Source organism: Pan paniscus, chromosome 5 (genome assembly GCF_029289425.2).
Source record: "Pan paniscus chromosome 5, NHGRI_mPanPan1-v2.0_pri, whole genome shotgun sequence".
NCBI lineage: Eukaryota > Metazoa > Chordata > Mammalia > Primates > Hominidae > Pan > Pan paniscus.
Genome location: NC_073254.2, coordinates 121,714,595 through 121,729,551, shown reverse-complemented (window position 1 = coordinate 121,729,551; position 14,957 = coordinate 121,714,595). Strand labels below are relative to the sequence as shown.

Genomic DNA, 14,957 nt, shown 5'->3' with positions numbered 1-14,957 from the left:
ATATATGTGTGTCTCTTGCTATCATAAATGATTACGGAAAACAGGAAATTTTAACAAGAATTTTCAGGAAGACAGGAAAGAAGATCCAAAAATACAAAATTAAGAAGCAATCAACATCACATTTTGAACATAATTGTTATATCAACAAAGATTGTGAAGTGATCAGAAAAACAGTTACTATCTTCTGATTTTATCAATTCCCTTAGTTATTTGATGAAATAGAGGTATTGTCTTGATTACCAAATCCTGAGTGCCTGGTATCAAATCCTGTATGCTGCATACAATACACAGTATTAAAATTGATTTTTAAAAAGTTAATTCATTAATTCATTATGTTGCTACTCTTTATTCTTTCATTTTGGTGATTTAGTGCAATATAAGATGAAGCCAACTTTTTCAAAATGCTTCACCAATTTAAAAAACGTTGAGTTGGTTTGATCCATTACTTGCCAAAACCTTATATTTATATTCATTTCAAATGAATTAAAGAAAAACAGCTAAAATTAATTAAGACAAGCAAATAGCAGCAAAGGTGGGCTTGCAGTTGTTCTAGCAGTAAATGAAAAAGCCTGTCCTGTTCATACTTTATTTCTCTATGGTTCTATTTCCATTGCTTTTTTTTTTTTTTTTTTTTTTTTTGAGACGGGGTGTTACGTTGGAGTTTAGCTGGGTGAACACTGTTCACTGCAGCCTCAACTTCCCAGGCTCAAGTGATCCTCCCACCTCAGCCTCCCAAATAGCTGACTACAGGCCTGCCCCACCACACCCAGCTATAAAAGTAAATCTTTATACGGTAACAAATGATTACTTGTGTCACCTTAGTGGATGAGCTAAATTCCTGCTGTAAGATGTATATACAAGATGCTCATTTTTATTTTAAGATACTCAAATAAAAAAGGAAATTATAAAGTCTGTGGTCTGTGGTCTGTTGTTATAAAGAAATAACTGTTAGGGCTTTAGAATTAAAACACATAAAGACTCACCTCTCATAAACATTATCTCTTCCTTTGTAAAAAGAATGGGAACTACTCTTCTAACTTACTATACTTTCACTATTTAATCAAAAGTATTTCTAATGGCCGAGCACAGTGGCTCATACCTATAAATAATCCCAGCACTTTGGGAGGCCAAGGTGGGTGGATCACTTGAGGTCAGGAGTTGGAGACCAGCCTGGCCAACATGGTGAAAACCCATCTTTAGCAAAAATACAAAAATTAGCCAGGCGTGGTGGCATGCGCCTGTAATCCCAGCTACTCGGAGGCTGAGGCGCAAGAATCTCTGCAATCCGGGGAGGCAGAGGTTGCAGTGAGCAGAGACTGTGTCATTGCACTCCAGCCTGGGTGGCAGAGCGAGACTGTGTCTCAAAAAAAAAAAAAAAAAAAAGGAAAAAAAGTATTTCTAAGCTTCTGTCATTGAGACTAGCCTAATTACATCTTCTAAATGATTAGATATCTTGATAATAAAGTACAAGAGGGCAAATAAAATGCTCTCCAACATATATTTGGGGAAATTAGAGGAACTAATGATTAGAACACAGATGTAATATGATTAAAATAAATTAACAAATGCATTTATTCAATCAGGCAGTCACTCCCTCATTATGAGCTCCTGTTTTACACTAGGCATTAAACTAGGTATAGGGACTTCAAAGATTACAATATCTACTTCTTGCTTCAAAAGAGCTCACAGTCTATTGAAAAAGTGATGTAAAAACAAACTAAAGCACTAGAGTTAACTTTCAACATGGAGTTATACATAAAGTGCATAAATAAAGGACCACACATATAAAATATCTGGAGGACTCAGGGCACATTCAATCTAAAAGGTAACAGAAAACCTGAAAATTAGAGTATGAGTAGGAATATGCCAAACATTCAAAAAAAGGTAAGTGGTTTAAACAATTAAGTATACTCTGCTGGAATAGGTGATACATGATGAGTAACAACATATCAAAGGTGAGATGAGAGGGTGGCTTGGTGGAACAGGGAACAAGCAAATATGAGGCTGGACAAATTGGAAAGAGCCAGATCATAGAAGGCTTTTTAGGCTTGGCAAATGAGCTCAAGTTACACCTAGTAAATGATGAGGAGCCATAAGCAAAGTTCTGAAAAAAATCATACTAGAAAGAAGGTGAATGTAGGAGAGAGATGTTAGGAGTAGGACTTCAGTGAGGGGACTATTAGGAAAGCCAGGGAACGATCATAACTAAGATAAAGTTCTGGGTTGAAAAGATGAATGTAGTTAAGAAAAATATTGATACAGTAAAATTGACAGTGCTTAATGATTTTTGAGGTGAAAGGAAACGGAGATAGTGGTTGGTGTCCAGGGTTTAAACTTCTAAAACAGTAATATCCCTATAGAAACCCAAATGATATAGTCAATCAATATGATTATTATTGATTTGTGTAATACATTTATATTATCAAGGAAATATGTGGTATTATCTATCAGCACAAGAAAAAAGTATTGATAATTTAATTAAGCTACTGAATGGATTACAGGTACATTGGTATTAATATGCATATGTATATTGGAACCATTGGGCAGGATTTCTGGGATATAGCTAGACTGTTTAAAATGTACTCTGAGGTGTTTGTCTTGACCTGAAATTGCTGTAAACTCAATAAATCAATAATAAGTATCACCATTGTCGGGCTCTGATTGGCACTGGTTCAAAAGTGAATTCTCATCCTATAGTAAATATGCTACATAAAGGCAAACAATGTCTGGTCAGAGGACTGGGGAAGATGTTATCTGATTTTGCAATAAAGAACAGTAGTAACGCTCATTGAAAGGTATTTGCACACCTCTAGGAGCATGAAAAGATGGGAACACAATACAGAATGCATAGTACGGAAAGAGTTTTACAATAAGGGGTTTATGTCTGGGAAGTTCAGAGCACTAACTGGATGGCATTGTGTGGGAATGGAGAAAAGTGGGATATCATATGTTAAAAGAAAACCCTCATGTGTAAAAGAAGAGTGTTGAGCTTTATTTCTTCCTCCTTAACTAGATCAGGCTTGGAAGTACTGTGTGAGTTGGTTCCTTGGTTGGGTTTATACCAAGTGAAACTAAAAATTTTACTGAGTTACTAACATTAACATCTTTAATATGATGACCCTAGACTGTAGAGAAAGAAACTACAATGGCAAGAGAAGTGGTTTTGTATTCAGTAGTCATTTAACTGATAAACAGTCATCTCAAAGGCCAGTTAAAATCCTAACTCAACTAGAAAAACTCTTATGAATCCAATTTACTGTTTCCTTTTATAGCTCAAACATGAAGAAAAGATGTCAAAGTCTGAGCACTATGATCTTACACAATGGCAAATGATTATGATACTGATAATAATAGGTCTTGCTCAGCAAATAGAAACTTTGCTGATAATCCCATTTCTTTATGGGACTATAGGGGATAAAAAGAAAAAGAGATACGTAAACACTGAGATCTCATGAATTGACTGAAGGGAATGTTGCCAATGCCACAATGCCAGGCTATAATTCTTTTTTCTCTTTTTTCTAACTAGAATCCTCTTAATTTGCTGACTATATTCATGGTGGAAAGAGCTTATTAATTTCTTTTCCTAAACATTTAATGACTTGTGAAAATGCTTACAATTTTAAATTGAAAAGAAAAAGAATACTTACGTAAGACATAAATATGCCCACATTTTAATACAGAACTCAATTGGTTTTATTTTAATAACTATATGCTATTTTATAATTAAGAATTAATGTTATATAATGAAAATATTTTATGTATTTTTTTAAATTTTGGTACAATGTTATATGATGAAAAGATTTTAAAATATATTAATTTTCCAAAAGGGAAATTGTAAAAACAAAATCAATCTGCATCTATTTTGAAAGAAACCTTTATTTTAATGACAAACTTCATATCTACTTTATATTTAAGAACTATACCAAAGGAAAGAGAATTGCATGGAAAATTATTCTAAATAACTCAGAATCCATGGTTTATATATAATGCCCAGGATTTTTAATAGACACATTTTTTCATCAGTCCATTTTTATTTTAACATTTTTCCCCTTCCAAGAAATCATCTGCCAGTTCAACAGGGAAAAGCAGAAGAAGAATAGACTCGTGCTAGAAAGAGAGAATGCAAATTTGTAATTCTCCTAATATCCTGTCTCTTTTTCCATATTGTAGAGGTTAATTCTCTCCAAGAGCTTCTACCTTGGAAATTAATACATCATTCTTTGTACTTATCTGTCTTTCAATAGTTTACATAAGTTGCCACAAATTAGGGATTACTTCATTTCGGGAGATGATGTGTAAAGTCACAGAGGGACTCACATAGCTATACAGAGTGTACCAAAGTAAAATTGAATAATTTTTATGATTCTGATACATAAAGGGGCACACTAGTCATTGGACTTATTTATCTGTGGAAGTAAATATATAAAAGTGTAAAATTGTGCTGATATCTACTGATTTACTTTTCTTAAAACCATTTAATAATGCTATTGAAAATAAATAATAAGACATTCATCCTGAAATCAAAGAACTGTAAAGAAAGCTATTATAATATATGAATTTTTTATATAATATATAAAATATTTATATATTATATAAAAATATTTACATGATCATAACAACAATTTAAAGGATAGCATACATTATAATATTAAAAAATCACATTTTCTTAAGTTTCAAAAGTTTGATTCACCATCTTTAAACTGATAATAAAATATAACATTTATAATTTTTTCTAGTTTGCATTTTATTTTAAATCTGGCTGCACTTTGAAGGAAAATATTTTAATTTTTAAGTTATTTAGGTATTTTCCTCTCAATAAAAATTCTCAAACGTAAGTTAAAACTAAACTACTAGAACTGTTCAACTATCTCTTTATGCAACGAAGTAAAATTTCCCTATAGTGTTTCTTTTAAAACAAATTCATATGGATATATTTTCAAATTCTAGTAGGTGATTTTTCTCACAAACCGAAAACAAATGTATTTTTTGTTCCATCAGAAAGTTGATGCCTTTAGGCTAACCATTTCTTCTTCATAGTCTCTATGAAGGCACTCAATTTGTATTACAAAACCTTCTAAGGATAAAAAAATCAAATTTTCCTTTTATCCCTACAGTATCAAAAACAAGCTTTGAAGCTATTGAAGTAATTAATGGAAAAATTACAATCATAATAGAAAAAGCTTTTCTACATACATGTAAGGATAGAAGATGTTTTTGTTTATAAATTCTCCATTTAGACTAATACTCATTAAAAGCAGGTGGTAATTTCCTATGAAATGTAAATATCACCCCACTGCTAAGCTATTTCCTTAATTATAGTGATACTTTAGTCTGTAGAAAAATGATTTAATAAGAAAACATCAGGCATTTATAATTTTCAAAAATAACATGATACATACCTACCAGGTCTGACAAGGTAGACACTAGCCACATTTGGCTACTACAGAGTAAATATGACTGAAATGTGACTACTCTGAATTAATATGCATGATGTCAAATACATACCATCTTTCAAAGACTCAGTATAAAAAATATAAAATGTCTCAAGTCATAATTTTTATATTGATTACTTATTTAAAAATAATATTTTTACATAGTAGCTTAAATTAAACAAACTAGTAACACTGATTTTTACCTATCTTTTGGAGAACACAGTATAAGAAAACTTAAAATTATGTATGCCCTGCCATTAGATTTTTATTGTAAGCATTGGTATAAACAACTAAAGATATTTGGCATAAACAACTAAGTTATATAAGAATATACCCTTCTTTCATAGTTTATGCAATAGTGCCGCTTCTGGGTTTAAACTGGGACTTGAAAATGACAAATGTGATTATTGATTAGTCTTCAGCCTTAAAGAGTGAGTAAGCTCATGGGAGAATTTTGTGTGTTTTGTGTGACATAAGTCATTTATATAACACCAGATATCAGAAATCATCATGTTGAAGAGTATTCGTATATTGATAGGTAAGATCAGAAGGATAACTACCAGATGTATGTCTTCTTTCAGTCTCTCATTTCTCCCATGTAGGGCACTAATTAACTTTACAGAAATTCCTATGTTGTAGTACCCTGGTGATAGTTGTAATGCCTTTTGAGATACTTGGATGGAAGCATAAGCTTTTCATATAAAATTGATTTTAAAAAATTATTAATAAAAGTATTTGCATTGTAGCTCTGATATTTTGCTTTTAATGTCAAACAATTAAACTGAAGTTTATATGTATGCATATAAACCCAGAAGTTCATATGTATGCATATAAACCCAGAAGTTCATATGTATGCAATACTATTTAGAAACACACAAACTGATCTTTAAGTGGGTATTCATACCGTCATAAATCCATCCAGCAAACCTGAATCGGGTTTCGGAGGTGCCTGCAATCGTTCCATCGACCACTTTTCAATGATGGAGGAGACTTGGGTATTTTCTGTATTTAATATTCTGAACCCTGTCATATTAACACCACTGTATCGGTAGGGCTCAACATCAAGAGCAAAGAGGTCCTGAAAGACAAATGTTATTGTGTTGTTATTATCGACAGAGTATCTTCACAGGCATGTATTATTGAAATAGTCACTTATTTTTGTTATTTTTTAGGTCACTTAACACCTTTGTGTCAAGTGACGTTAAACATCACAAATCACCAAGATTCAAATAGACTGTCCTCATGCTTTGGCATTGCAGAGATACATGCTCCGTATGTAAAAATCTATGTATATATTTTATTCTAAATCCGCCAGTGAAACAATGGGCTCTTCTACAACTCACATCTAATATTTGCAATAGCTTTCTTCTCTCTGTTTAGGATAGCTTGCCCTTATTTTATGTGTTAATACTTTGCTTTAATTTTTTCTGTGTCCTGCTTCCTCGCCTGGTTATTGCTGTTTTTAATTTTTTTTTTGTCAGTATTTCTTTGTTTGATTGTTGTTTTTAGAAAGTAAGTCACAAAATACGGCTTCTAACTAATGAAAACTGTATGAAAGGTGTGAAAAAAATGCTAAGGCCAAGACTAGCCTTTTTGGTTGCAGAAACAATACAGTTCCTTCATCTCATGTCTCACACCTAGGAACTTCACTATAAGTTTCCAATAAACATTTTATGCCTGTTGCCCTTTCTAGTCTGTATATAGTGAACGTTCTTGCTCTGCCCTTTAGTTGTCCCAGGAGATATGAGGCCAAAGCTATCATGGAAATGGATGCCACCATGAAAACATCCAGCATGTGGAGTTTTGCCCTCTTTCTAGTTGGCATAGCTAACCCTCGAACTTATGGACAATATTGAGAATCAAGGCAAGATTAATGTCATTGGTTCTGTGAACAGCTTGCCTCAGACTCATACAGCTACACAGGCTAGATAATAAGAATACAATTCAGTGGAAAGCAGCTGGCATTGGCCTGAGCTCTAGTCTGTGCTATGAAAAACATAGGAATCTTTAGGTTTTTATTTTTTAATGTTTACAATCTAGCCAAGGAGATAGGAAAGAGGTGAATAAATAAAGGATGGCAATATATGCCAAGTGGTAAAAGAGTAGAAATCATAAATGCAAAAGAAGTCAGAAGCAAGACAAGTTATTTTCAATTTGTATGGTCAAGAAAAACTTCACAGAGCAGATGGGATCTTAGCTGTGATGAGGCTCAGAACACGCTACCCCCAAATATGGTACTTGACTATAGGAAATTGAGAAGACACAGAAGCAGGAAGGTCACTCTGTGACCTTATCCCACCTTTCTCCCCTGAAGTGGACCATAAAAGAATTCTCTGACCTACCCCCACAGAAAGGAGGTCATCAGACTCTCATTCCAGAGGGATCCAGCCCTATACCTGGAGGTCAAGAAGAATCTGAACAATTTGGCCTTGCTAAGTTTTCTGGATTTATTGCCATTAGATCATAACCTCCCTTTGTCCAATAATTTTCCTACATAACTATCTACTCTTTATCAAACCAAAGCAAAAAAAAAAATCCAGATTTTCGCATTTCTTTGAGTCTTCATTTCTGATGGCTTTTGTGTCACATAAAATTTATATTAAATACATTTTTAGGTGTTTCTCTTGTCAACCTCTCTTTTGTTATAGAGATCTCAGCCTTGAACCTCATGATGTGTGAGGAAAAGAAATCTTTTCTCCCCTACAGCTGCCATTAAAGAAAGACCGGGCTGATGATTGACAAAAAGAGAATTCAAAGTGTGAGTGGAGACACAAAAATTAGAAGATATAAAACCTATTCAGGAGACTGATCCACATCAGTTCAGCTATAAATGAGAATTCCTAAAGGAGAATAGTAGCAAAAGGAAATGGGAAAGTTTGATTAGGATCAAAGTATAAAAGGCCTTCAAATGTAGGCCTATGAGTTCTATGTATCCTCAACTAGTTGTTTCATTTATTTTCCCTATTGAGAGATACTTTTGATTTCCCCAAAATCTTACGCTTATGCTGAGTTGTAACAGCACTGAAATATAATTTGCTGATGAGGGAATGCTCTCACTTCCTCTCCACCCCCACCACTAAGTTTCTTACAAGCTGCAAAAAGTTGTCTGCTAGGAAATAATATAGAGATATGCCAGAGCCAGCTTTGCTATTTTTAAGTAAAATACATCCTACTGCATGAATAATCTCCTTTGGAGGTAAGAGTTGTCATCACAGGAAGCTATTGCAATCAATTAAATTTTAATAATCTGATCTGGCAGCTTCAAGACTTCTAGAAGCAAGGAGACTAACTGGAAGAATTTCAAGTTAATGAAGAAAACTTTGGTTAGACTGGTTGTTATGGGAATGGAGAAGATAGATGCTAGAGACACTACAAAGGGAAAATCAGCAAAATTTTGTTGGTGATACAGGAGTCAACAAAAGTTGAAATTTTTAAGATAATCAGAAGAGACGTCAATTCAGAGGACACTAAAATTTAAATATTTTGAAATTATCTAAATGGCACAACAATTAAAAGTGTTTTACAGTATACAGTAATTCATAAATATTACATAGAACATTTAGACCTTATTCGAACGAAGATGATAACTGAGGCTCTAAATACAAACCAGTTCTGAAGAAAATAATTGAAGAGAAAATAAGATTGGATGAAGTCCAAACTTGGAGATACTCTCATATTTGGGACATGTGGAAGAAAGAATTAGTAAAGAGACAGCTGTTTTACAGAGAAAGAAAGGTCAGGATAATGTATTGATAACAAAATGGAGCTAACAGGAAGTTTGATACAGGTTAAAGTCAGATTTTCATACATCATAAGGGAAAATTGTGTGATGGGTATGTGAAAACAAAATATAAAGGTAACATTCAATTTGCTGATGGCAAATTAAAGCATATTGACTTTTAAAAAAATCTAACTAAACATAGGCAAAAGCAGAATAGAAAATGTAATCTACTGAAAGGACAGCTTCAATACATCTGATTTTCAAAAAGTGAATACAGCTGAGATAACATAAGAATTTGTGCTTTTCTTGTCTTATTCTTTTCTTTTTTTTTTTTTCTAGACAGAGTCTAGCTCTGTCGCCCAGGCTGGAGTGCAGTGGCTCCGTTGGCTCACTGCAACCTCCGCCTCCCAGGTCCAAGCAATTCTCCTGTCTTAGGCTCCCGAGTAGCTATGACTACAGGCACCCACCACCACACCCGGCTAATTTTTGTATTTTTAGTAGAGATGGGGTTTCACCATATTGGTCATGCTGGTCTTGAATTCCTGACCTCAGGTGATCCTTCTGCCCCGGCCTACCAAAGTGCTGGGATTACAGAAATGAGCCACTGCGCCCGGCTGAATTTGCGCTTTTCTAAAGCACTGATTTCTCAGGAAACTAATTTCAAGATCCATTATATTCTGAAAGTTCTCTAAAGCAACATAAAAATAAGACATGCAATATTTTGAATTGATATCTGAAATGATATTATTTCAAAATCATCAGCTTCTATTAAGAGTTGTCCTCTCTGATAATAATTTTGGTGGAGTCTTATCACATTAAAATATAACTACAAAGGAATCAGTCATAATACTTCTTACTAAAAAACCTATTTTTCATCTGAAAAAGTCATAATAATAAAATTCGGAACATTTTGTTTTAATGAAGTACTTACCAGAGTGGTAAAGATATAATGATAGTATTCTGTCATCATTCCCATAGCTAATGCCTAAGGAAAAAAAAAAAAATTACTGAAGGTACATATTTCAGGAAAGACAGTATGTCAGTAATTCAAGTGAGAACAAAATATAGTAGGATGTGATAAAGAATCAACCTACAATATTCATGTTACATACAATTAGGTTAAACTAAATCTTTTCCCAGTAGTTAAAGATTAGTAGTTACTGAAGGAATTTCTGAAGCAATTCTCTAGATAGAAAAGCTATTAGTTGAATGTTTGCAATTGTAAAGCTATGGCTTAACACATTAAAGAAGGCATTAAATTTGACACAAAACCTGAAATTAGCACATCTTAATTTGTTACATTCGTAACGTCTTCACTACAAATACTCCAATGAGGAACACCATTTTATTTTAATGAACAATATTACTGAATTAGGAAAAAAGTGCTGCAAAACACAATGCCAACAGGCATTTATTTTAGCTCTTTAGAGACATTTCCATAGCATTAATGAAGGAAATGTAAATTACCACTCTTATTTAAAAATTACATATAATTAAAGAAATGTTTTTGTTGTTATTAATAAACTAGTCACAAATTACTGTGTTTTATTTCACTCTTCTACAGTCCTCATCAATTTTAGACTGTCAATCTTAAAAACAAGGACTTTTGGGTTAGAACTTTTAGTTATAACAAGTGTCCATGTCATTTTCTCTCCGAAAATAAGAGAATGCTTTTGAAATAACTGCTCGTCAATGAACAGTAGTTGGCAAGGATAATTACAAAACAATGCATTTTTAGTTAAATGAAGCGTTCTTAGTAGGAAACAATTATTCTCAGGTACATCTAATAGCCTTCCAAAAGCCACTAACTACAAAAACTCATTTATGAAGTAGCTGCCTCAGCTACATTCTGCATATAGAAATTAATGGGTTAAAAAAATAGAAGGAATAAGATCTAGTATTTGATAGCACAATAGGTTGACTATAGTCAATAATAATTTAATTGTATATTTTAAAATAACTAAAAGAGTATAAATGGATTGTTTGTAACATAAAGGATAAATGCTGGCTGGGTGCAGTGTCTCACACCTGTAATCCCTGGACTTTGGGAAACCAAGGCAGGAGGACTGGTTGAGCCCAAGACCAGCCTTGGTAACATAACAAGACCCCATCTCTACAAAAAAAAAAAAAAAAAAAGAAAAGAAAAATAGCCAGGCATGGTGGCACATGCCTTTAGTCCCAACTACTCGAGAGGCTGAGGTTGAGAGGGTCACGTGAGCTCCCAAAGTCGAGGCTGCAGTGACAGAGCAACACCCCATTACAAAACAAACAAACAAAAAACAGGGATAAATACTTGAGGTGATGGATATCCCATTTACCCTGATGTAATTATTACACGTTGTATGCCTGTATCAAAATATCCCATATACCTCATAAATATGTACACCTACTATGTACCCACAACAATAAAAAATAAAAAATAAAAATAAGAAAAGCATCATGCTCATAAATCAGCATTAACCAGTTAGGTAGGATAGAATTTGTAGTTCTGCAACATGAATTCTTTAAGAAGGAATAGATATTTGTGAAAATTTTGGAATGTATCAAATATATTTAAAAAGGGAGAAACATTGGTTAATGAAAGGTGGCATCAAAGAATTGAGCACAGGAAATTTAGGTACCAAATTACCAAATAATATTTCTTGAGTGGGTAATACTTATATAAACCAATAATATTTGGATTAAAATTTCATCTCAAGCAAAATAAGACAGAATTTCCCTTATTAAATACAAATTTACAAGATCATATTTGTAGAAGGCATTCATTGCTCCTGATGGATATGTTTGGATGGCTCCCTATCTCCAGTACCATTAAATGACAGCTCAATATTATGCTTGGCAATTTTTTTTACTTTATCAACTCTGTAGGTATAGAACTAGAGATAAAGGTAATTGAAAGAAATAATGATTCAGATGTATAACTAAAAATAATACTTATATAATGCTTAAAATTTGTCAGATACTATTCTAAGCACATTACATATTTAAGCCTCATAAAAACCCTAGAAGTCAGTCCTACTATTATGTTCATTTTATGGGTGAGGAAACTAGGACATGAAAAGAATGAATAAACTGTCCAACAAAGTGAGACAGTGAGTAAACATGGACTCCAGGTCTCTAATGTGGAGTTTGGAATCTATGTCTTTTTCTAAAGTGGTATATTTCATATTCTCAAAGATGTAGAACAATTTTTGACTCCATGCATTCTAAAATTTTTGCCTGTTCCTTCCTTGAAAATTTGAAAACATGGACGTCTCAGGCAAGTGCATCAAATTCTGCTTTGGTGTAGGGGAAGGAGTTGAGGAGATGGTGGAGAAGAAGATGGTTTGTTCTGACATATGTATTTCCAATGGCTACAGGTTTTTCTTCATCACCTTGAGAAGAAATCTATGAGGGTAATTGGAGTCTGTTTCTGGCTTTCATTGACCTTCTCTCAGCTTTTGATTTTGAAAACAAGGATCAGTTATGTGCTGTGATATATGACGTAGAAAACGCTGGAAGGCCAGGCGCGGTGGCTCATGCCTGTAATCCCAGCACTTTGGGAGGCCAAGGCAGGTGGATCACAAGGTCAGGATTTCAAGACCAGCCTGGCCAAGATGGTGAAAGCCTGTCTCTACTAAAAATACAAAAAATACGCTGGGCGTGGTGGCAGCTGCCTGTAATACCAGCTACTCAGGAGGCCGAGGCAGAGAATTGCTTGAACCCAGAAGGTAGAGGTTGCAGTGAGCCGAGATCGCACCATTGCACTTTAGCCTGGGCGACAGAGCCAGACTCCATCAAACAAACAAACAAACAAACAAACAAACAAACAAAATTGGAGGTAGAAATAGTAGTTATTTTTGATTAAGTACCTACATTGTAACCTTACTCAAAAAGAATGAATAACAGGAATACTCTCTTAAAAGATTAGTTAATAATTTCCAGTAGAATTTTTTTAAAAATAACTTGCTCTGGATCTGGTTTTAATTATAGCATGTCTTACTGCTACTTTTGAGTGAATTGTATGCACACTTCAAACACATTAGAGAGAATAAAATCAGTATGTTTTTATGCACAAATAATATAATAATTGCCTCAACATAAAAGCGGTTGTGATATCATCTCTCCTAAAAGAAATACTACAGATTAAATTTTCTAAAGTCAAAATATTATTAGAAACCCCAACATTAAGCTGGTGTAGTGCTACACTATATGATGAATTAACACATGCAGTTATCTAGGCAGATAATTTGCAACCAGTTTATTTTTCAGGTAAGATCCAGAAATCATATTGCTCAAGGTCAACAATAGGAGGGGGGCCTATACACATTTCTTCAATTTTTACTTTATTTTACTTCACACCACTGTAGGATTTTATTAGCATTTTCTTTTACATTTTTTCCAGGCTAAAAGTTTTTATTTCACACTCTCTGATCTAAACTTTGAAGTTCCTGATTACTATTTTTTCCCTGTGATAGAATGTCCTTGTGAGGTTTTACTTCAGAGGATCTTGGCTCTGCCCTAGGGTATTTTCTTTGATAAATCTGGATGGAGGTAGAATCATCTGCTATGGAGGCATGCATGCCAATTAGTGTACTCAACTTGCCTCAGAGGAAATCTACTCAACTGCAAGCTCCACTCACTTTTAAAGCTTTCTAGCAGGAAAACTTCAAATTCACTGTTGTTCAATAACTAGTAAAAGCTCAATCAGTTTAAATAAATAAATTAAATAAATTACATAAACAAACACACAAGAGTAAACTGATTAAGGCCATTTCTTTTTCTGGATAGTCCTAATATTCATTCTTGGATGAAGCCAGACTAGCTGAAAGCTCATCTATTTTTGCTCTTCAACTCCTATACCATGTCTTAGGAGTTCCAACATCAGTGAATGTTCAGGAATCTCAGAAAAATTTCACAAATCACAAAATAGGACCCTATTAAATGCGCTGCTGAATTTCCTAGAAGCTATTCACTTTCTTCTTGATTACTAGAATAACTGGAAAATTCAAATGTGAGACAAAGTTAAAAATACCACCACCATATTTGTGGTTTTCCGGTATAGGACCTCGGAGGATGCATACTGTATAATAATGTCGCTCTGGATTCATCTTAACTTTCATATTCTCATTTTACCTATTTTCTAATTTTTCATCTACTGACCTTGTTAAAATTACATTTTTCTGTTATATGTATTTAAATATTCTATTATTTCTGTTTTCCTTTTGCAAACAAAGCATGTTTGCAAAGAACACATAAGAAAACAAGTATAAAATAATAAATATATCTAATAGAAGGCAGAAAGCAAATTCAATTTTTAAAGGTGACAGGCTTCTCACCTTCCAGATAGCAAAATAGTGAGAGTTAGTTCTTTAGAGAAAAGACAGCTGATCATTTACACACTTACTAGAAGCCTAGAGAAAGCAGCCAAAGCTCTGTCACTGAAATAGCTTAGTGCCACTCACTCCAGGAGTAAAGGAAAGGTCTCTTTTCCAAGCCTGTGTATTCAAACCATGATCAGGAATTGTTTGGGAATTATGTGAAATAAATCTTGACTCTAGAGTTCAGTAGTAATCTTAGTGCGTTGTTTTATTTGTTGCCAAAAAAACCCAAAAACTCTCATATGCTTCATTATCCAAAGATAAAACTATAGCAATTTTTCAAATCAAATTAAATATTTTACTGTGAAAATCAACATTTATATTGGAATATGGGATAAACATCTGCTTAATAAGTTAACCATGCTATAACACGCATTTACTATTGGCAGTTATATTTAACGGGATATAATTTGACATCTGAATCTGCATAACCCTCCAGTAGAA

General features: G+C 33.5%; 1 protein-coding gene across 10 annotated transcripts in view; it reads right to left on the bottom strand.

Annotated features, from left to right (window-relative positions):
• GRIK2 (glutamate ionotropic receptor kainate type subunit 2) overlaps nucleotides 1-14,957 on the bottom strand; it is a 1,183,164-nt gene that overhangs the window by 379,617 nt on the left and 788,590 nt on the right. For all 10 annotated transcript variants that reach the window (XM_034962599.3, XM_063605422.1, XM_063605420.1 and 7 more), the window contains 2 exons: nucleotides 10,085-10,138; nucleotides 6,337-6,510 (listed from right to left, as the gene is read on the bottom strand). In XM_034962599.3, coding sequence (XP_034818490.1) covers nucleotides 6,337-6,510; nucleotides 10,085-10,138 — 228 coding nt within the window. The remainder of the gene's footprint in view (nucleotides 1-6,336; nucleotides 6,511-10,084; nucleotides 10,139-14,957) is intronic.